The sequence below is a fragment of the Lepus europaeus genome, chromosome 5, assembly GCF_033115175.1.
Source record: "Lepus europaeus isolate LE1 chromosome 5, mLepTim1.pri, whole genome shotgun sequence".
NCBI lineage: Eukaryota > Metazoa > Chordata > Mammalia > Lagomorpha > Leporidae > Lepus > Lepus europaeus.
In genome coordinates, this window is record NC_084831.1 from 27,844,529 (window position 1) to 27,866,537 (window position 22,009).

At 47.6% G+C, this 22,009-nt stretch overlaps 1 protein-coding gene across 2 annotated transcripts in view; it reads left to right on the forward strand.

Moving 5' to 3' along the window:
• AGO4 (argonaute RISC component 4) overlaps nucleotides 1–22,009 on the forward strand; it is a 74,839-nt gene that overhangs the window by 11,468 nt on the left and 41,362 nt on the right. Inside the window, exon 1 of one of the 2 annotated variants that reach the window (XM_062190948.1) lies at nucleotides 18,217–18,282. The exons of the other annotated variant lie outside the window; for it this stretch is intronic. Coding sequence (XP_062046932.1) covers nucleotides 18,264–18,282 — 19 coding nt within the window. The 5' untranslated portion in view covers nucleotides 18,217–18,263. Of the gene's footprint in view, nucleotides 1–18,216; nucleotides 18,283–22,009 lie in introns of those variants that run through there. 2 annotated transcript variants of the gene reach the window in all.

The window sequence follows — 22,009 nt, forward strand, 5'->3', positions numbered from 1 at the left end:
ATGGTGACTTAACCCTCTGTGCCAAATGCCCACTCCTCTTCAAGCAGTTTAAAGGTGCTATCCATGGTCTCCTGGTCTTTGTTTCTGGTAACTTGTCCTCCCTTTGTTCTCTTGGACAAGATACATCTTTTTTCCACTGGCTACTTTTTTTTTTTTTTAAAGATTTATTTATTTTATTTGAAAGGCAGACTTACAGAGAGGCAGAGGCAGAGAGAGAGGTCTTTCATCCACTGGTTCACTCCTCAAATGGCTGCAATGGCCAGAGCTGGGCAGATCGGAAGCCAGGAGCCAGGAGCATCTTCTGGGTCTCCCAAGTGACTACAGGGGCCCAAGGACTTAGACCATCTTCTGCTGCTTTCCCAGGCTATAACAGAGAGCTGGATAGGAAGTGGAGCAGCAGGGACTTGAACCAGCATCCATATGGAATTCCAGCACTGCAGGCAGTGGCTTTACTTGCTATGGCACAGCGCCAGCCCCTCCTCTGGTTACTTTTAAAATATTATCTTTATCTTTGGTTTTGAGTAGTTTGACTGTTATTGTGTCTGGGTGTGGTTTTATATGTAATTATCCTGCTAAGGATTTGTTGAGCTTCTTAGCTCTGTGCATTCTAACTTTCATCAATTTTAGAAAATCTCAGCCACTATTTCTTCAAATCCTTCTTTTGATGATTTTGTCTCCCCTCTCCATCTGGGACTCCAATTACACATATGTTAGAATATTTGATATTGTCTCAGTTCTTAGACACACTGTTCCGTATTCTCACTCTTTTTTGCTCTGTGTATTTTAGCTTGAATAATTTATACTGACCTGTCTTCAAGCATATTGATTGTCTCTCTGCTGTGTTCAGTCTGCTGCTAAGCCATTGAAAAACATCTTTCATTTCATATATCTTGTTTTCATTCTGTCACCTCCATGTGATTCTTTTTTTATAGTCTCCGCCTCCTTGCTGAAATTCTCCATATGTCCATGCATTTTATCCACCTTTATCACTAACACCATTACATATTTATCAGAGCTATTTTAAGGTCCTTATCTCATCATTTAAAATCTGAGCTGTCACTTCATCCGATTCTCATGCTGTTTCCTCTGTTCGAAGCTTTTTTTTTGTTCTTTATGTGTCTCACAATATTTTTTTTATTATATGCAAGATATTTTGTGTAAAAGAATTGTAGACACTAATAAAATGTAGAAAAAGGTAAGCCCTCTTTTGTCAAATCACTAGTGTGCGGGAAAATAGTTGATGTCACCTGTAGCTGGGCTGGATCTGAGTTTTGTTGCAGCTTTAGTTACATTCAGTTCAGCAGTGACTTTAAGTGGTTTGGGGGAAGATCACAGCTCTCCCTTCTGCGGAGCTTGGACTCAGCATCAGCTGAGTAAAGTCTAGTAAAGTCTTCATGCCTTAAGATGGATTGCCAGTATTCTGAATTGTAGAAAATCTTCTTCTTCACAACTTAACTGCTAGATGTGGGTCACTTGAGATTTAAATTTCATCCTTGATTTTCTTTTCTTTTTTTAAGAAAGATCTATTTGTTTGAAAAGCAGAATGTCAGAAAGAGGAGAGAGGAGAGGAAGAGAGAGAGAGACAGAGAGACAGAGCAAGACAAAGATCTTTCATCTGCTGGTTCACTCCCCAAATGTCCACACTAGACAGGATTAGGCCAGGCAAGAGCCAGGAAGTCCATCCAGGTCTTTCACATGGGTGCTGCCTCCTGGAGTGGCATTAGTAGGAAACTGGCATTGGAAACAAAGCCTTGACTCAAACCCAGGCGGTGTGATATGGGATGTAAACATTACAACTGGCAGCTAAACTGCTAGGCCAGAGGCCCACCCTGATAGTTAATTTATAATCATTTATTCTCTAAATTGTTGGAATAATGCTCGCTTATAATAAGCATTACGAAAATATTTTCAATTATTATAGCACCAATTTTGGCAGGTTCAGAAACACTAGCAGGTGTGGACAATGATATAAATTAAAATTTGTGACCTAAGTCACCCTTACCCACTCTATATTCACACTCTCAGCCTAAAGTTTCCAAATATTTCCCTGTGTAATTTGGTTATTCCTTTTCTTTTCTTTTCTCTTTAAAGGTTTATTTATTTATTTGAAAGTCAGTTGAATAGAGAGAGCAGGAGAGGCAGAGAGGCAGAGAGAGAGAGAGAGAGTGAGAGAGGTCTTTTATCCGCTGGTCCACTCCCCAAATGGCTGCAAGGGTCAGAGCTGCACTGATCTGAAGCCAGGAGCCAGGAGCTTCCTCCAGGTCTGCCACGCAGGTGCAGGGGCCCAAGCACTTATGCCACCTTCTACTGCTTTCCCAGGCCACAGCAGAGAGCTGGATCAGAAGTGGAGCAGCCAGGACTCAAACCGCCACCCATATGGGATGCCGGCACTGCAGGTGGCAGCTTTACCTGATAGCCACAGTGCTGGCCCCAGTTATTCCTTTGCTTGATTGCCATTGCTCTAAGGACTAAATACAATTAGGCATATATTCCTACTATGTGGATCTTGTGGATGTAGGTGGCTTGAGAATAGGAGATGACTCTGTCATCAGGTAGCTGGAAAATAGGTGGATGGAAAAGGCAGAAATACTTCTGATCCAGTTCTAGCCTCTGGGGAAAAAAGTGAAATAAAATAAGGGCTACTCTGGAATATCAGAGGCACCAAGAACTCCAAGGACTGTGGATTCTACAGGGATGCACTAACATCTTGCCTGAAATTCTGGTCCCAGAACTTAGAAATTTGCTATACATTCAGTGATCTCAAAATACGGGTGTTAAGGAGGAAAAGTGGTGGTTTGAGCACATATGTTTATCTCCTCTCCTTCCTGGTGTCTCACAAAAATAAGAGCAAGTGGATAAAACCAGAATAAACCCACAAGGATAAAGAGAGTGGGAAGAGCCAGCAGAGAATGAGAAGATAGAAAGCTAAGTGGAAAAATGAGCTGTGCTAAGAAAGCCGTACACCAAGTTTCTGCAGGGGTGGTGCTAATGAGAAGCAAACCATTTCCTGCCATGGAGCTCCAGCTGAGCTCAAGTAGTAGAGGACCCAGAAACCCAAAGAGAAAGACCCAGGGAGAAGAATAGATTGAAGACAAGAGGCTTGATTGGAAGTCCCTGAAAGGATCGGCTGGTGTTCAGGGCCCTCTGCAATCTTGCACTTGTCAGATGACTGCTCTTCGCTGGCTGGAGTCTGGGGGTCAAGTCTGTCCATGGAGCACTTGAACCAGAGGGCTGCTTTCCAAGACAAAAGATTGTTTCTTGGAACTCTACATCCAGAATCATAAGACCATAGGCTCCTCTGCTCCCACGATCTCCTGATGGTTGTGGCTAGGGTATTCCCTCCCTAAGCAAGAAAATAGGAGATTCTCTGGACAAATTGAACATCCCAGGATAAATATCCTAAAGTTGGAGCTTCTATGATGAAAAGTCATAACCAACAACACTGAAAGTCTCTAAAAAGACCCCTGCAAGGCCTAGTTAATTTCTCAGCATTTCCTGTCTAAGAGAGGAACTGCTGGAGTGGCTTCCCTTTCTGAGAAGGGCCTTGGGCACAGGGATGCAGACACCTGGGGCACAGATGGCACTGAATTTTAGAACTATCCTTTACTGCCTCTCTTTTTCTCGTATGCTATATTCAGTCCATCAGCCACCTCTCTCTTCAAAGCAGTCAGAATCCACAGCCACCAAGCTTCAGTGTGGCCAGCTTCACCTTCACTTGCATTGCTGCAATAGCCCAGGGCTTGGTCTCCCTGATTCCACCTTGCTCCCTTTATGGGTTTCCTAGATCTGCTATAACAATGCACAAAAATGGAATCACTTAAAACAACAAAATGCTTTGTCTCACAGTTCTAGAGGCAAGAAGTCTGAGCTCAGTTCCCCCAGGGGACTCTTCCTCGCCTCTTTGTAGTTGCTGGTGCTTTCCTTGTGCCTTTGACATTCTCTAGTTTGTGTTTGCGCCACTCCAATCCTCCATCAGGATGTGGTACGCTCTCAGTGTCTCTTCAAACAGTCTTCTCTCCATGGATGTCTCTGTGTTCAATTTTCCCCTTTTGTAAGGATATCAGTTGTATTGGGTAAAGGGCCAACATTATACCTCATCTTAACTATGTTAGCAAAGACCCTATTTCCAAATAAAGTCACATTCTGAGGTGCTGGAGGCCAGGACTTCAATGTATATACTCTAGGGATGTGGTTCAACCCACAACACTCCCCCCAGTAGTCTATTTTGATTATTATTTTTAAGACTTAATTATTTATTTGAAAGGCAGAGTTACAGAGAGAGGGAGAAAGAAAGATTTTCCATCCTTTGGTTCTCTCCCCAAATGGCTGCAACAGCCAGGGCTAGGCAAGGCCAAGGCCAAGGCCAGGAGCCTGGAAATCCATCTGGGTCTCCCACACGGATGGCAGAGGCCCAAGCACTTGAGCTATCTTCCTCTACTTTCTCAAGCACATTAGCAAGGAGCTGAATCAGAAGCAGAGCAGCAGGGATTTGAACTGGTGCTCATATGGGATACTGGCACTGCAGGTGGTGGCAGCTTAACACAGTGCTGGCTCCTTGTAATCCTGTTAAAGCTCAAGTGATGTCACGTTATTCCTGCTCAAACCTTTCTAGTTGTTTCCCAATTAATCCAGAGAAAAGTCCTGATCTATAGGCCCTAATTGTCAGCCTGCCCAGCACCTCCTCGCTGACTTTATCCCTCATCAGTTTCAGTCTACTGTCCGCCTTGCAATAATACAGCGAACTATGCTCAGACAGAAGATTAAATCAAAGTCTGTATGTTGAAGGGTGATGCCCTCAGCCCCTTCCTTCACTCAGTCTGAGTACGAACCACATTGATCTCTCTCATTTGGGAGACTGGAGGGCTTTCCCCAGAGAAGCGGGGAAGCCAAGGGCTCAGGAAAGTCCAGAACACAGATAGCTGAGGGTCCTGCAATGAAAATGCCCAAATAGATCACAAGTGAAACCTGCTGGAAAATAAGTCCTGCCGGAGCTGGCACTGTAACACAGTGGATTAAATCACTGCCTGCAACACCAGCATCACCACATGAGCACCGTCCCGGCTGCTCCTCTTCTGATGCAGCTCCCTGCTGGTGCTGTGGTCATCTGGGGAGTGAGCCCTGTTGCATGGAAATCCCTCTGCGACTCTCTGCCTTTCAAATTAATAAATAAAACTAAAAAAAAAAAAAAAAGAAAAAGAAAAAAGAAAAAGGCAAAGACAGCGTGTCTATATATGCAAAAATTGTATTTAATCTTTTTTATTTATTTATTTGAAAGTCAGAGTTACGGGGCTGACGCTGTGGCACAGCGGGTTAATGCCCTGGCCTGAAGCACCGGCATCCCATATGGGCGCTGGTTCAGGTCCTGGCTGCTCCACTTCCGATCCAGCTCTCTGCTATGGCCTGGGAAGGCAACAGAAGATGGCCCAAGTCCTTGGGCCTCTGCACCCATGTAGGAGACCCTGAAGAAGCTCCTGGCTCCTGGCTTCGGATCGGCGCTGTTCCGGCTGTTGCGGCCAATTGGGGAGTGAACCAGCAGATGGAAGACCTCTCTATCTCTCTCTCTCTCTCTCTCTCTGCCTCTCCTCTCTCTGTGTAACTCTGACTTTCAAATAAACAAATAAATCTTAAAAAAAAAAAAGAAAGAAAGAAAGTCAGAGTTACAGAGAGAGGAGAGGCAGAGAGAGAGAGAGAGAGAGAGGTCTTCCATCTGCTGGTTCACTCCCCAATTGGCCGCAACAGCAGGAGCCACGCCAATTGAAAGCCAGGATCCAGGAGCTTCTTTCAGGTTTCCCACGTGGGTGCAGGGGCCCAAGGACGTGGGCCATCTTCTGCTGCCTTCCCAGGCCATAGCAGAGAGCTGGATCAGAAATGGAGCAGCTGGGACCCGAACCAGTGCCCATATGGGATGCTGGCGCTTCAGGCCAGGGTGTTAACCCACTGCACCACAGCGCCAGCCAGCCCCTGTATTTAACTTTTTAAAAATGCTTCATTCTAGGCCGGTGCCGCGGCTCAACAGGCTAATCCTCCGCCTTGCGGCGCCGGCACACCGGGTTCTAGTCCCGGTCGGGGCACCGATCCTGTCCCGGTTGCCCCTCTTCCAGGCCAGCTCTCTGCTGTGGCCAGGGAGTGCAGTGGAGGATGGCCCAAGTCCTTGGGCCCTGCACCCCATGGGAGACCAGGATAAACACCTGGCTCCTGCCATCGGATCAGCGCAGTGCGCCGGCCGCAGCGCACCAACCGCGGCGGCCATTGGAGGGTGAACCAACGGCGGAAGGAAGACCTTTCTCTCTGTCTCTCTCTCACTGTCCACTCTGCCTGTCAAAAATTAAAAAAAAAAAAAAGCTTCATTCTACAATGTAAATGGATAACCTAGGATCACCAGACATTCAAGAAAGGTGCCCAAAAGGAAAAACAGAGACAATCCCCTGAAAGTCAGTCTGGGGAATCAGAATCAGTGCAGGAAGCAGAAAAAAAAAAAAAACACAAATCCCATAGCTGAGATCCTTGTAAATGAAAGATATTATATCCATAGATAAGTAAGTACATGAAACTTTAAAAGCCCTTGAATATTAAAGAATATGATGGCCAACATTTTTCAGATTCAAAGTGTTGGAACACAGTTGAGAAAAAAAGTAACAATGCCTTCAATATTCTGAGAAAAATTTTTTTTCATCCTCTTGAAAGGTGAAGTGACTGGGCTGGCATGGTGGCTCAGCGGGCTAAGCCAGCGTCTGCAACACCAGAATCCCTATATGAGCTGCAGGTTGGAGTCCCAGCTGCTTCACTTCTGATCCAGCTCTCTGCTAATGCATCTGGGAAAGTGGAGGCTCAGTACTTGCACCCTGTGAGTGGGAGACCCTGATGGAGTTCCAAGCTCTTGGCTTCAGCATAGCCCAGCCCTGCATTGCATCCTGGGAGGCAGCGAGTGATGACTCAATTAGTTAGGTCCCTGTCACACACATGGGAGACCCAGACTGAGTACCCAGTCCCTGGCTTTTGCTTGGCTCAGGCCCAGCTATTGCAGGCACTTGGGGAGTGAACCAGTGAATGGGAGTTCTCTCTCTCTCTCACTCTCTCTCTCTCTCTCTTGCTCACTCTGTCTCCCAATGTCTCTCTGCCTTTCAAATTAATATAATAAATTTAATCAATTTTGAGAGAGCCACCTCTGTTCAACATCACACTAGATATTCTAGCCAGGGTAATTAAGCAAGAAAAAGCATCCATACTGGAAAGAAAGAAGTGAAACAATCTCTGTCTGCAGATGAAGTGATTTCATATACAGAAAATCCTAAATAATCCACATCAAAAAAGCCTGTTAGAGATAATAAATGAGTTTAATAAGTTTGCAGATACAATCAATGAGCAGAAGCCAGTGTTGCGGTCTAATTTGTTAAACTGCTGCCTTGAACACTGGCATCCTATATGGGCACCAGTCTGAGTTGTGGGTGCTCTGTTTCAATCCAGCTCCTGCTAATGTGCTGGGAAAGCAGTAGAAAATGACCTAAGTCCTTGGACCGCTGCCACCCACATGGGAAACCTGGATGAAGCTCCTGGCTCCTGGTTTCAGCCTGGTCCAGCCCTGACTGTTGTGGTCATCTGGGAAATGAACCAGATGATGAAAGATTTGTCTCTTTCTCTCTCTCTCTCTCTGTGTGTGTAACTCTGCCTTTCAAATAAATACAATAGATCTTTTGATTTTTAAAAAATGAACAATCTGAAAATGAAATTAAGAAAATGATTTATTTCCTGGGGCCACCACTGTAGCGCGGTAGGTTAACCCTCCACCTGTGGCACCAGCATCCCAAATAGGCGCCATTTCTAGTCCCAGCTGCTCTACTTCTGATCCAGCTCTCTGTTATGGCCTGGGAAAGCAATAGAAGATGGTCCAGGTGTTTGGGCCACTGCACCCATGTGGGAGGCCTGGAGAAAACTCCTGGCTCCTGGCTTCGGATCGGCCCAGCTTCGACCACTGCGGCCATTTGGGGAGTAAACCAGTAGATGGAAGACCTCTCTCTCTCTCCTTCTCACTGTCTATAATTCTACCTCTCAAATAAATAAATAAAATATTTTTTAAAAAACAAAAAAAATATTTTCAACAACATCAAAATGAATGAAGTGCCCAGGAATAAATTTAACCAAAGAAGTAGGGAGATTTTTTTGTACACTAAAAATCATAAAACACTGTTGGAAAAAATAAAGAAGGCCTAAGGAAATGGAAAGATACTCAGTGTTCATAGATTGAAATACCTAACCTTATTCAAATGGCAGTACTCCCTAAATTTATCCACAGATTCAGTGCAATCTATTAAAATTCAACTGCCTTTTTCTTTCAGTTATGGGCAAGCCAGTCCTAAAATTCACATAGAAATCGAAGGAGGCTGGCGCCGCGGCTCAATAGGCTAATCCTCCGCCTTGCGGCGCCGGCACACCAGGTTCTAGTCCTGGTCGGGGCGCTGGATTCTGTCCCGGTTGCCCCTCTTCCAGGCCAGCTCTCTGCTATGGCCCGGGAGTGCAGTGGAGGATGGCCCAAGTGCTTGGGCCCTGCACCCGCATGGGAGACCAGGAGAAGCACCTGGCTCCTGGCTTCGAATCAGCACAATGCGCCAGCCGCAGCGGCCATTGGAGGGTGAACCAATGGTAAAGGAAGACCTTTCTTTCTCTCTCTCTCTCTCTCTCTCTCTCATTCTCTCACTCTCTCACTCTCTCACTGTCCACTCTGCCTGTCAAAAAAAAAAAAGAAATGGAAGGAATCCAGAATAGCCAAAACTATCTTGAAAAAGATGAATAAAGGTAGAGGACTTATATTTCCTAATTTGAAAATTTACTGAAAAGCTACAGTATTCAAGACAGTGTGGGGACCAGCGCTGTGGCGTAGTGGATGAGTGCTGGCATCCCATATGGGTGCTGGTTCGTGTCCCAGCTGCTTCACTTCCATTCCAGCTCTCTGTTATGGCCTGGGAAAGCAGTAGAGGACAGCCCAAGCTCCTGGCTCCTGGCTTCGGATCGGCGCGGCTCCAGCCATTGCGGCCATCTGGGGAATGAACCAGCAGATGGGAGACCTCTCTCTCTCTGCCTCTCCTCTCTCTGTATAACTCTGACTTTCAAGTAAATAAATAATTTTTTTTTTAAAGTGTGACACTGGCCTATGAGCAGACACAAGATTGATAGAATAGGATTAAGAGTTAAGAAATAAACTCTTACATAGTCAATCAATTTTTGACAAGTGTACCAAATCAGTCATTACGAAAAAAAATAGTCTTTTCAACAAATGGTGCTTAGACAACTGAGTATTCACCCTGGGAGACGGGTGAAGGCTCAACTAATTAGGTTTCTGCCATCCTCATAGGAGACTAGACTTTAGTCCCAGCTCTTGTCTCCAACTCCAACCCAGTCCTGGCCACTGCAGACATGTAGAGAGTGAACAAGTGCACAGGAGCACTCTTGCTCTCTTCTCTCTTTCTCTTCTCTCTCTCTCTCTCTCAAATAAAAAAATGGATAGAGAATCTAAATAGATATTTCTCTTTTTTGTAAAAAAAAAAAAAGAGGATTTATTGATTTATTTATTTGAAAGAGCTACAGAGAAAGGGACAGAGATCTTCCATCCACTGGTTCACTCTCCAAATAGCCACAACAGCCAAGGCTGGGTCTGGCCAAAGGCAGCAGCTTCATCTGGGTCCCTGATATGGGTGCAGGGGCCCAAGCACTTGAATCACTTCCACTGCTTTCCAGGCACATTAGCAGGAAATGCTTTGAAAGTGGAGCAGCTGGGACTTGAACAACCAGTGCCCATATGGGATGCCGGCAATGCAGTCAGTGGCTTAACCTGTTGCATCACAGCAAACCTGTTGCACCACAGCACCATCCCCTAAACAGATATTTCTCCAAAGAAGATATACAAATGGTCAATAGGCACATAAATAGATGTTCAACCTCATTAGTTCTTTTTCTTAAAATTTTATTTGTTTGAGAGGCAGAGTTACAGAAAGAGGGAGAGGGAGAGAGGGAGAAAGAGAGAGAGAGAGAGAAAGTCTTCCATCCACTGGTTCACTGCCTAAATGGCCACAATGGCCAGAGCTGGGCTGATCTGAAGCCAGGAGCCAGTAGCTTCTTCCAGGTCTCCCATGTGGGTGCAGGGGCCCAGAGACTTGGGCCATCTTCTTCTGCTTTCCCAGGCCACAGCAGAGAGCTGAACTGGAAGAGGAGCAGCCAGGACTTGAACTAGCACCCATATAGGATGCCAGTGTCACAGGTGGATGATTAACCTACTGTGCCACAGCGCCGGCCTCCAGCCTTGTTAGTGCTTAGAGAAATGCAAACCAAAACCACAAAGAGATATCCTTTCAGACCCACAAGGATGCCAGTAAATATATATATTTTTAAATACTATGGCTCAGCAGGATAAAGTTGTGGCTTGCAGTGCCAGCATTCCATATGGGTATCAGTTTGTGTCCTGGCTTCTCCACTGTGATCAAGCTCCCTGCTGATTGCCCTGGGGGAGCAGCAGAAGATGGCCTAGGTACTTGGGAAGCCCAGGAGAAGCTCTGGCTCCTGGCTTTGGCCTGGCTCAGCCATGGCTATTGCAACCATTTAGAGAATGAAACAGCAGATGGAAGATCTCTCTCTGTCTCTCCTTCTTTCTCTGCCTTTCAGATGAATGAATAAATATTTTTAAAAAAATGAAATTAACAAGTGTTGGTGAGAATGTAGAGAAATTAGAATTCTCATACTTCATTGGTAGAAATAGAAAACAATTTGGATGCTTCTCTAAAAGTTAAACTATGTGACCCAGCAGGTCCACTCACCCAAAACACCTGAAAATTAATGTCTGCACAAAAACTTGTACGTGAATGTTCACAGCAGTGTTATTATAGCCCAAACTGGAAGCATCCCAAATACCCACAAACTGATGACTGGATAACGTATAATACATCCATACAATGGAATCTTTTTTTAAAAAATATTTTTTATTTATTTATTTGACAGGTAGAGTTAGAGACAGAGACAGAGACAGAGAGAGAGAGAGAGAGAAAGGTCTTCTTTCCGTTGGTTCACCCCCCAGATGGCTGCTACGGCTGGCGTGCTGTACTGATCCGAAGCCAGGAGCCAGCTGCTTCCTCCTGGTCTGCCATGCTGGTGGGGGCCCAAGCACTTGGGCCATCCTCCACTGCCCTCCCGGGCCACAGCAGAGAGCTGGACTGGAAGAGGAGCAACCGGAACTACAACCTGGTGCCCATATGGGATGCCAGCGCCACAGGCGGAGGATTAGCCAAGTGAGCCATGGCACCGGGCCCCATACAATGGAATCTTAGCCATAAAAAAAACCTGTGGATTACTGATCTACGCTGCAACATAAATGAACCTTGAAAATATTATGCTAAGTGAAAGAAACCAGAGACAAAAAGCCATGTATTGGCCGGCGTCGCGGCTCACTAGGCTAATCCTCCGCCTTGCGGCGCCGGCACACTGGGTTCTAGTCCCGGTCGGGGCGCCGGTTCTGTCCCGGCTGCCCCTCTTCCAGGCCAGCTCTCTGCTGTGGCCAGGGAGTGCAGTGGAGGATGGCTCAAGTCCTTGGGTCCTGCACCCCACGGGAGACCAGGATAGGCACCTGGCTCCTGCCATCGGATCAGCGCAGTGCGCCGTCCGCAGCGCGCCAGCCACAGCGGCCATTGGAGGGTGAACCAACGGCAAAGGAAGACCTTTCTCTCTGTCTCTCTCTCTCACTGTCCACTCTGCCTGTCAAAAAAAAAAAGCCATGTATTGTATGGTCCTATTTATGTGAAAAGGCAAATCATTGAGACAGAAAGTGGATGAGTGGTTGGCTGTTGGGAGTGGTAGTGGCAGTGACTAGGAAAGGGTATGGATTGCTTTTAGGGGTGATGAACATGTTATAGAATTCAATAGTGGTGAGGGTTGCATCTTGTGATACACTAAAAGCCACTGAATGACACACTTTCAAACAGTGAACGTGAATTTTATCTCTGTAAAAATGCCAAAGAGCAAGGCTGCTGGGTAGAGTAGGAGCAGTTGGGCATAACTTTCATTCGGATGCCCGAAGTGCTCATCCGTGAGCTGGTCTAGTGCAGTAGTGTTCAGTGCATGTCGCTGCCTCCCTCAGCCAGACTGGCTGCACTTCAGCTTCCTCTTGAGAGTTTCATCTGGACGAGGGGTTCCTTGGTGAAAGCCCCTGGCCCTGGGGATCAGCTGCAAAGATGTACCTCCTCAACTTCCAAGTTCCACACCTGGAGGAAAGCTGATGTGAAGAGAGGCTAGGGAGTCAGAACAAACACAGAGACCAATGGCCCAGGCAAGATTTTCAATGCCACAAACAGAACTGATGGCCAAGTCCTACCTCCTGGCACAGTATCCTCTAGGGAGGCTCACCTGGCATGGTCTGGCATTGGGGGAGCATTGACTCATGCAAGAGGTTTGGTTTCATTAATAAACCTTGACAGAGCCTGTTCTTTGTACCTGCTCTCACCCCCAGGTGGGTGAGCCAAGTTCCTCTCCTCAGGTGGCTTGGGCACAGGGCGTGTAAACATGCACATCCTTAAGGGCTTTGCTCTCCTCTCTTGGGCTGAGCTGAGATCTTGAGCTTGCTGTCTCTCCAGGGACACCAAGACAGCAGCATGAGAGCCAGAGAGTCATGGGAAACATAAGAGAGAATTAGTATCTATCAGGCACTCGCTGCCTTATGTTGTGCCAGACACACAAGAGCATGCACATCTAAGATTTAACTTTCTCAAGACATCCCTGAGCAAGTGAAGAGGTACTTAGAGCTAGTGCATTGTGGAACTAGGATTTGAACCTAGGATCATCCCACTGGAAAATCTGTGCACTGTAGAAGCTGGCACTTCACCCAGGGATTTTCACCTGGGCTCTTCCACTGGATCACTTATTTAAAAAAAATTTTTATTTGAGAAAGAGAGAGGGGGGAGGGAGAGTGAGAGAGGGAGGGAGGGAGGGAGAAGAGAGAGAGAGAGAGAGAGAGAGAGAGAGAGAGACCTTTTATCCACTGGTTCACTCCGCAAATGGCCACAATGGCTGGAGCTGAGCAGATCTGAAGCCAGGAGGCAGGAGCTTCTTTTGGGTCTCCCATGTGGGTGCAGGGGCCCAAGGACTTAGGCCATCCTCTGCTGCTTTCCCAGGAGTATTAGCAGAGAGCTGGATCAGAAGTGGAGCAGCCAAGTCTCGAACCACTGCCCATATGGGATATCAGTGCTGCAGGTGGTGGCTTTAACCTACTGCACCACAGTTCTGGCCCCTCAATCATTTCTAATTTCCATGATTTACACATTCACTTCCTCATTCATTCATTCTGTAACTTTCTACAAGTAGGTTGGTAGGCAACAGAAACACAAACATGAATACCTGAATAAGGCATGTGTCCTGCCCTCAAGGGCTTACAGTACAGTGGGAGCCAGGTCTGATCTGAGACATAAGACCAGTAACTGAGTTAATCACACCAGCAATCGAGGCCCTGTGGGAATGTGGCCAGATGGCAAGTGGTTTATCTACAAAAATGAGGTTTCTAGGGTTGGTGCAATGGGGGCACATGTGCTGCCAATCTTCTACTGAAGGACCCTTATGGGGGAGAGGGACAAGAAACTAGGCCTGGGCAGATATCAGGGGCTTCTTAAGAGGTTAGATGTTCCCCAGGGTCCAGCGGGCACGTTCTCTGGGAAGGAAAAGTCTATCCCCTTTAGAGAACCTCTAGGCATGCCCAGAGCAGAGCTGCCACTCCCCTTCGGAGAGTCTCAGTACTCTCCTCAGCATTCTCCTCAGCTGGTTCCCTCAGCACTCTCCTCAGCATTCTCTTCAGCTGGTTCCCTCAGCACTCTCCTCAGCATTCTCCTCAGCTGGTTCCCTCAGCACTCTCCTCAGCACTCTCCGGTATGCTAATTGTCCCTTCGAACCGGCCAATCCCATATGCTAATTTGTTGACTATATAACCTGTGTGAAACTGCCGCTCAGGGCTCCTCACCGCCTTAGGTGGGGGCCCGTTTGCGCAAACGTACAATAAATACCTCATGCTTTTTGCATCAACTGGTCTGGAGTCTGGATTTTTGGGCGTCCTCTCGAGCAAGTGGGCATCTCTACAACTGAGAGGTCCAACACTACCCATCCCCTACCATGCCCTGGAGGTGTTGGGGGTATGGGAGAATGAGCAGCTACCATCGGAAGAGCTGAAGGGGAAGTGGTGTTCTGGGGCATGGCTGTTTCTCAGCCACAACAGGAAGTGGAGGGAGGGCTTCCAGGCTTACTGGAGTTTGTTGACAACAGAACTCTGGTTCTGGAGGGCTCAGTAGGGAGGTTTTTCCAGGGGCAGGGGGCAATGTGTGCCTGAGAGGGAGTGAGATTTGGAATAAGAATGTGGATGATAAGAAGGGTCAAGAATTAGCTTGGAGATGAGAGAGTGAGACACTGCGGTCCCAGCAGAACTGTGGGGTAAATATCTTCAGATTCAGGTTTCTGCAGCTAGTGATAACATTATTCTCAGCCCAGGCAAGTCTCTGTTCAAGGCACCAAATAAAATATAGAGAAAATTTATTAGGAAGCAGGAGGTTGGGAAAGTCAGCTTCAGATCAGGCTATTGGAAACAACAGTGTTTCTTTTTTCTTTTTCTTTTTTTTGACAGGCAGAGTGGACAGTGAGAGAGAGAGACAGAGAGAAAGGTCTTCCTTTTTGCCGTTGGTTCACCCTCCAATGGCCGCCGCAGTAGGCGCGCTGCGGCCGGCGCACCGCGCTGATCCGATGGCAGGAGCCAGGTGCTTCTCCTGGTCTCCCATGGGGTGCAGGGCCCAAGGACTTGGGCCATCCCCCACTGCACTCCCTGGCCACAGCAGAGAGCTGGCCTGGAAGAGGCAACCGGGACAGGATCGGCGCCCCGACCGGGACTAGAACCCGGTGTGCCGGCGCCGCAAGACGGAGGATTAGCCTAGTGAGCTGCGGCGCCGGCCTTTTTTCTTTTTCTTTTTTAAAGGACTTGTTTTACTTATTTGAAAGGTAGAGTTACAGAGAGAGGGGGGAGAGACAGAGAGGAAGAATTTTTCCATTCACTGATTTACTCCCCAAATGACCACAACAGTCGAGGCTGGGCTAGGCTGAAGCCAGGAGCCAGGAACTCAGGGACCCAAGGAATTGAGCCATCTTCGGCTGCTTTCCAGCTGGATCAGAAGTGGAGCAGCTAGGACCTGAACCAGCACTCTGATAAGAGATGCCAGCATTGCAAGTGGTGGCTTAACCCTCTGTGCCACAACACCAGCCTCTGAAACACTAACATTTCTTAAACTGTGGGAAGAATTTAGTCTTGAGTGGAAAAGAAAAGAGTTGGCTACCAGGTTGAACTCAAACTTGGCCCTAGGGGTGAGCACTTGCCTAGCAGTTAGGGTCTTTGTTTAGGATACTTAGGACACCCAAATGCCATATCGGAGTGCTTGAGTTCTGCTCCCAACTCCAAGCTTCCTGCTAATGTGCACCATGGATGGCAGCAGGTGATGGCTCAAGTACTCGGGTCCCTGCTACCCGTATGGGAGACCTGGATTGAGTTCCTGACTCCCAGCTTCAGCCTGGCTCAGCCCTGGCAGGCACAGGCATTTGAAAAGTAAGCCAGTGGATGGGAGGTCTCTGTTAGTAAGTAAATTCTAAAAATACAAAGAGGTCGACCTCTGGTTGATCTTTCTTTTATATCTTTTATATTTTTCTTTTATATTTTATATTTTATCTTTCTTTTCTTTATCTTTTATATTTTATCCTTCTTTTATGTCTTTTATATCTTTTTATATCTTGTATATCAATCTTCATTACTGAATACTTTCTTTCCTTTATGGTTTCTATCCTCTTTTTTTTTTTTTTCAGTTAGTATCTCATTTAGCAGAGATATAGGTAGCATGGTACTAAAGAATGTGGAATATGGTATCAGTAGACAAGATTCTAGTCACTAGATTAAAAGTCCCAATTCCATAGCCAATCAAAGATGGAGTCAGCCAGCACTTGCATGCAGGGTTTAGAACTCCAACTTTTCCATGCTTCATGGCAGCAGCATCTTGTGCAAAGCCTGACCTAAATAGCTTTCCTATTTAGTTACCCCATCTGTACTAATGATTTCTGTACCTTGATAAAATCTGCTTTATACGTGGTTGAGATGATTAAATGACATTAAATTAAAACTGATACAGTACTTGGCCATGGTGTAACCCCAACATTCTTAATTAACACATACAAAAATTACCTGACTCCATGGCTACCCATGGCAGGTGCTCAACTAAGTATCTCACTATATGGTACAGGTGGAATTCTGCCCCCCAACAACTTACGTATTGAAGTCCTGGCTCCTGCATCTTTTTTTTCTAAATTTTTAAAAAAGATTTATTTATTTTATTTGAAAGACAGAGTTACAGAGAGGCAGAGGCAGAGAGAGAGAAAGAGAGATTTTCCATCTGCTGGTTTACTCCCCGATTGGCTGCAACAGCCGGAGCTGCGCCAATCTGAAGCCAGGAGCCAGGAGCTTCTTCTGAGTCTCCCACATGGATACAGGGACCCAAGGACTTCCACTACTTTTCCAGGGCATAGCAGAGAGCTGGATCAGAAGTGGAGCAGCTGGGACTTGAACCAGTGCCCATATGGGATGCTGGCATCACAGGCAATGGCTTTACCTGCTACTCCACAGCACCGCCCCCCCAAATATTTATTTATTTATTTATTTATTTGAGAGGCAGAGTTACAGAGAGAGAGAGAGAGGAGAAAGGAGAGAGAGAGAGAGAAGATGTCTTTCATCTGCTGGTTCACTCCCCAAATTGCTGCATTGGTTGGAGCTGGGCTGATCCAAGCCAGGAGCCTGGCGCTTTTTCCAAGTCTCCCATGCAGGTGCAGGGGCTTAAGCACTTGGGCTATCTTCTACTGCTTTCCCAGGCCATCAACAGGGAGCTGGATTGGAAGTTGGAGCAGTTGGGACTTGAACCAGTGCCCATATGGGATACCAGCACCACAGGGTGAGGTTTAACCTACTAAGCCACATGCCAACCCCGAACTCATGCATCTTTGATAATGACTTTATTTAGAAATAGGGTCTTTGAAGGGGTAGCTATGTTACAATCAAGTTATCAGTGTAGGCCTTAATCCAATGTGCCTGATGTCCTAGTAAGAAGGGATAAATGTGGACAGGACAGTACAGAGGGAAGACCATGTGAAGACACAGGGAGAAGATAGCCTTCTACAAGTGAAAGGAGAGCAGTCTCAATAGAAACCAACCATGCCAACACTTTGGTCTCACACTTCAGGGCTGTCGTTAAAGTAGGCAGATGGGAAACTTGCTTATGGCAGCCCATGGGTGGACAGCGCCCTCCCTCACTCTGTTGCCTGGAAAGTGCTTCCCGACCCTGTGCTCCAACTCAGAGTCCCCAGTGACACCTGGAGGCACCTAGGCCTGCTGGGCTGACTCTGGGGCCCTTGGCACTTGGATGCTGAGGTAGGGGCATCCCAGTAGGTAAGCTCTTTCTGCTAGGAAAGAACTTGTAAGGCAACTGGGTGTGCAGGGATGGGTGAAGGAAAACAGGGCTGCGGTGCCTTTCGTGTTCTCTGCCCCAGGAAGAGACAGAGGAGAAAGAAGCCACCTGGGGACCCGCAGGAGGAGAGGCGCCTACGCGAATCTCAAGACACTTTCCACGGACAGAAAGGGAGACCCGCGCGTGTGAAACAACAGAGCTGGCGTTCAGATCTTGGGCTGGTCGCAGCGTGTCCGGACGCCCTCAGGGGAGCGCTTGTAGCCCTCCCAGAGCCACCTGCCCGGAGGCGGTAGCCCTGGCCAGCCAGGGCAGAGCGGGCCGGCGCGCGCGTGCCCGGCACGTCCTGCGGGTGCTGCCCCTCCAGGCGCGCTCCCGTCCCCGCCGTACTCCACCCCCCTGCCCCCGGCAGGGCTCAGTGGACCCCGCGACTGGGGCCGCGCACGCCCCTTCGGCCGCCGGGACCCCGGGTGGCGCGCGCCCCGCGTCCCCTCCCCGCCTGGACGGGCGTGCGCGGGCTCAGGCTCCCGCTCCCGCTGGCGGCGGCGGCGGCGGGGATTGTTTTTGTTGTCGCTGAGGCCGGAAGAGCCGCAGGAGCCCGGTCTCTGTCCCCGGGCCGATCGCCGCCGCCGCCCCCTGCCAGCGCCCGCGTCTCCGCGGCGCTTCCCCAGCGCCAGTATTCCCGAGATCAAGCGTTACGCGGCGGCGGCGGGGCCCGGAGCGGGAGGCGCCGGGGACCGGGGCGAGGCGGCCCCCTCCGCTGCCATGGAGGCGCTGGGACCCGGTGAGGAGCGCGCTCGGGCCGGGTTGGGGCCGGGGCCGGGGCCGGGGCCGGGGCCAGGGGCGGGCGGGCAGGTCTGCTGCTGCCCCGTCGCCCGCGGCGGGCACACCCGGGCTCAGGCTCCAGGCCTCCGGGAAGGGGAGCGGTGCCCCGCGACGCACGGAGCGCGGCGGAGGGAGCGGACCCGGGCCGCAGGGGGCGGGGACCGCGCCCCAGCCGGGAGACGCAGGCAGGAGCTGGTGCGGAGGCCTAGGAAGGTGTCTTGTGCCCCGGGTGCAGGGGCCACCTGACACAACCCCATCAGGGGAATCTGTGCCGCAGGGTCGCGGCGAGACTACTTTGGTCCTCATAGGGGACATCTGTGTCCGGTGCGCACGAAGGCCTGGTCCTGGCCGGGCAGGTCCCCCGCCTGCTCCCTTGGGTATTCTGGGTTCGGGGCCGCACCCCTGTTTTTCTTTGCGATCCAGAGCCCTCAGTGGGGGAAGAAACCTCCCTGAGACGCCGCTCTTGACCCCTGAAAGCCCAGGAGCAAACATGCTTTTCCGGAAGGCGCTGAAGTCTGGAGAACCTGCTGCCATGCCTCTGTCTGCCAGCCAGTGTGTCTGTCGCTGACTAGTCGAGGCTAGCCCTTGAGTGGCAGGGCAGCCACCAGCCAGTTGGCTCCGGAGCAGGCTTATGTGTCCCGAGGGCTCTAATAATGGGGCTGTGAGTGGTTGCGAGGATGCAAGGAAGGAGAAAGCGCTTTGGAAACGATCTCTGTGGCTGTGCAGGCTTCTTGTTGCCTCCCTCACTCTGCCCAAACCCGAGGAACCCTCCAGGTGGTCACAGATGCCCTCTGTGTGGGGGCCTGGGTCTCCCACCTGGTCTCTGATGCCTTGGCTCAGTGGACTTGGGTTGAGAGGTTGTGGTGGAATTAACTTTAATTTGCAAGCCTTGCTTTAATTGTAGAGGATTTCATTTTTCTTAGTGCTTAGAGAAATCAGTTTGCCATTTGTGTTCGGGAACTTTTCAGAGTTGATGACTTAGGATTTGTTTGCATAACTGAGCACACTCCACCTTGATTTGCTGTTTCTGCTGTTTTTTAAAGGACCTCCTCAAATTTTATATGCCTTTGAAAATAAATTGGTTTGTCACATGAAGATTATTTGATAAACCTCATTGTATTGTGCTAGGTTACTTAAGATCTGTTCTGCAGCTAAAGACATGATCTAGACTTTAGGAATATAACAGACTTCTGTTCAAATGCAATCTAGTAATTTAATAATTGTATGACCGTAGGCAAGTTACTTAATTCCTTTGAACTTTCATTTCCTCATCTATAAAATGAGGGTAATAATAATTAGGTGCTGCAAGATTGTTGTGAGAATGAAATGAGATAATGTATGTGAGAAATCTGATTGTAGAGGTTAAGACTTATAGATGCTCAAGAAATATTTCCTCCCCTCCCGTGAATAACTCATAATCAAGGCAGCTGTTGCATTTATGAGCTGATGTGCAAAGAAACTATGCAACTGTGTGCACAGGCTGAATTCCCAGGAACGGATCCACCTGTGGTGTTAGGAATTGGCCAGGGACTAGTTTTTGGTTTGATTTTAGCTTTTGCAGGTTTGAGGACTTCTCAGTTTACCCAGGATTGTTCGAATTGTGGTTACAAAAGGCACTAATGAGTAAGCCGAAATGTCACATAGATCATTTCTGTTGACTGGAATATTTTCCTGTCTGCTGTGTAGCAAACTCCTTTTTTGGTGTTGTAGTGCCTTGGAAACCCAAAGAGTAAAAGAAGCTGCTTCCTGAGCAGTAGAAATCAGAACCAACGGAGTTGATAGCCCTGGGTATTTATTTTTTTTAACAGATATGCATTTTTCCATGAACTTTTAGGAATATTATTTATTTTCTTTATTTAAAGGGTGTGTGGGGGGAGGTATCTTTTATCTGCTGATTCACTCCCTAAATGCCTGTAACAGCTGGGGCCAGGCCAGACTGAAGTCAGAAGCCTGGAACTCAATCAGGGTCTCCCACGTGAGTGGTAAAAATGGGAGTACATGGACCATCTCCTCTTCCCAGGGTGTGGGTTAGCAGGGAGCTGGATCAGAAGCAGAGCTAGGACTCAAACCCAGGGACTCCACTATGAGATGTGAGTATCCCAAGCAACGACTTAAGCACTGTGCCAAAGTCTTGCCCCAGCCTTAGATATTTCATCCAGGCCATTTCAGGACTAGAAAAGCAACTCTGCTTCTCTTAACACACGCCTTCATCTGGTGCTCTGTGACCTCCTCCCCTGAACAGCCACTGAAGCTTTCTCAGGCTTCTCTGCAAGCCCTCCCACGCCCTCGCCACCACCACACACACACCTCTGTTTCTGTTTCTGACAGTCACTCAAAGACAGAATTAATTAGATTACCACTTTTTTTTTTTGTTGTTACATTGACTATATCATTTATTTTTGCTGTGCTTTATAGTTTGGAAAATGCCTTTGTAACTAGAAGGTAAGTGTGGCAGGTGTTTGTCCCCATTTTACAGATAAGAAGAGCAAGATGCCACCAGTATAAAAGGGGGCAGGCCTTGTGGCACAGTGGGTTAAGCCACCACTTAGGTTGCCCATGTCCCATATCAGAGTGCCTGGTTCAAGACTCAGTTACTGTACTTCCTGATACAGCTTCCTGCTATTGCACACCCTGGGAGGTAGCAGATGCTGGCTCAAGTACTTGGGTCCCTGCCACCCACGTGGGAGACCCGGATGTGGTTACAGCTTCCTGGACTTCTGCCTGGCCCAGCCCTGGCTGTTGTGGCCATTTAGGGAGTAAACCATGAGATGGAAGATCTCTCTATCTCTCTTTCTTTCTCTCTCCCTCTGTCTTGCTCTGCATTTCAAATAAATAAAATAGTAAATTATTTTAAAAATTAAATGTTTGTTAAGTAACTAAACTAAATCTTCTGATTAGGAAATTTCATTGTCCCAATTCTAAAAATATCAGACTATAAACAAAAGATATAGTACTATTAGTATTTTTCACTATGAAAATTAGCAAATAAATGGATAAATATAGCTACTATTTATTTTTATCCTGTTTGTACAACAGATAATAATGCATAATTATAATAATAATATTATTAATCTATAATAATAATGGAGAATTAATGGATCACCTCCAACTCTGAGGATGATGGCCCCAAGAGTTTGAAGATGGTTTTATTTTTTAATGCATACAGCTTTGTAAGGCTAGCTTTAGAGCTATTAGTGCTCATGAGAAGTTTTACACTAACCTACAAGTGAAAGGAATTCATCATACTCTCTGATTTTGATGTCTCTATCTTTAAAATAATGGCAACTTGGCAAAATATTTAGAAATATAGAGAACCTTAAGCTGGCAGACATTCTATACTAAATTCACCAATTTATTTAATTTGAGGGTCAGAATGAACTCTCATTGCTGGTTCACTCCCTAAATGTGTGCAATGCTCAGGTCAGGCACCGGCTGAAGCACAGAAGAAAGAACTCAGTCCAGGACTCGCATGTGGATAGAAGGTCCCAACCACCTGCTGCCTTCCATGGACTACATTAGCAGGAAACCAGGAATCAGGAGGGGAGCTGAGACTCAAACCCAGACACTCCATATGGAATGTGGGTGTCCCAACCTGACATCTTAACCACTTAATCAGAGCAAGCTCAGTGAATAAAAGATCTGAATAATTGCAGCTAGCAGCATTGTCATCATCATCATCATAAATA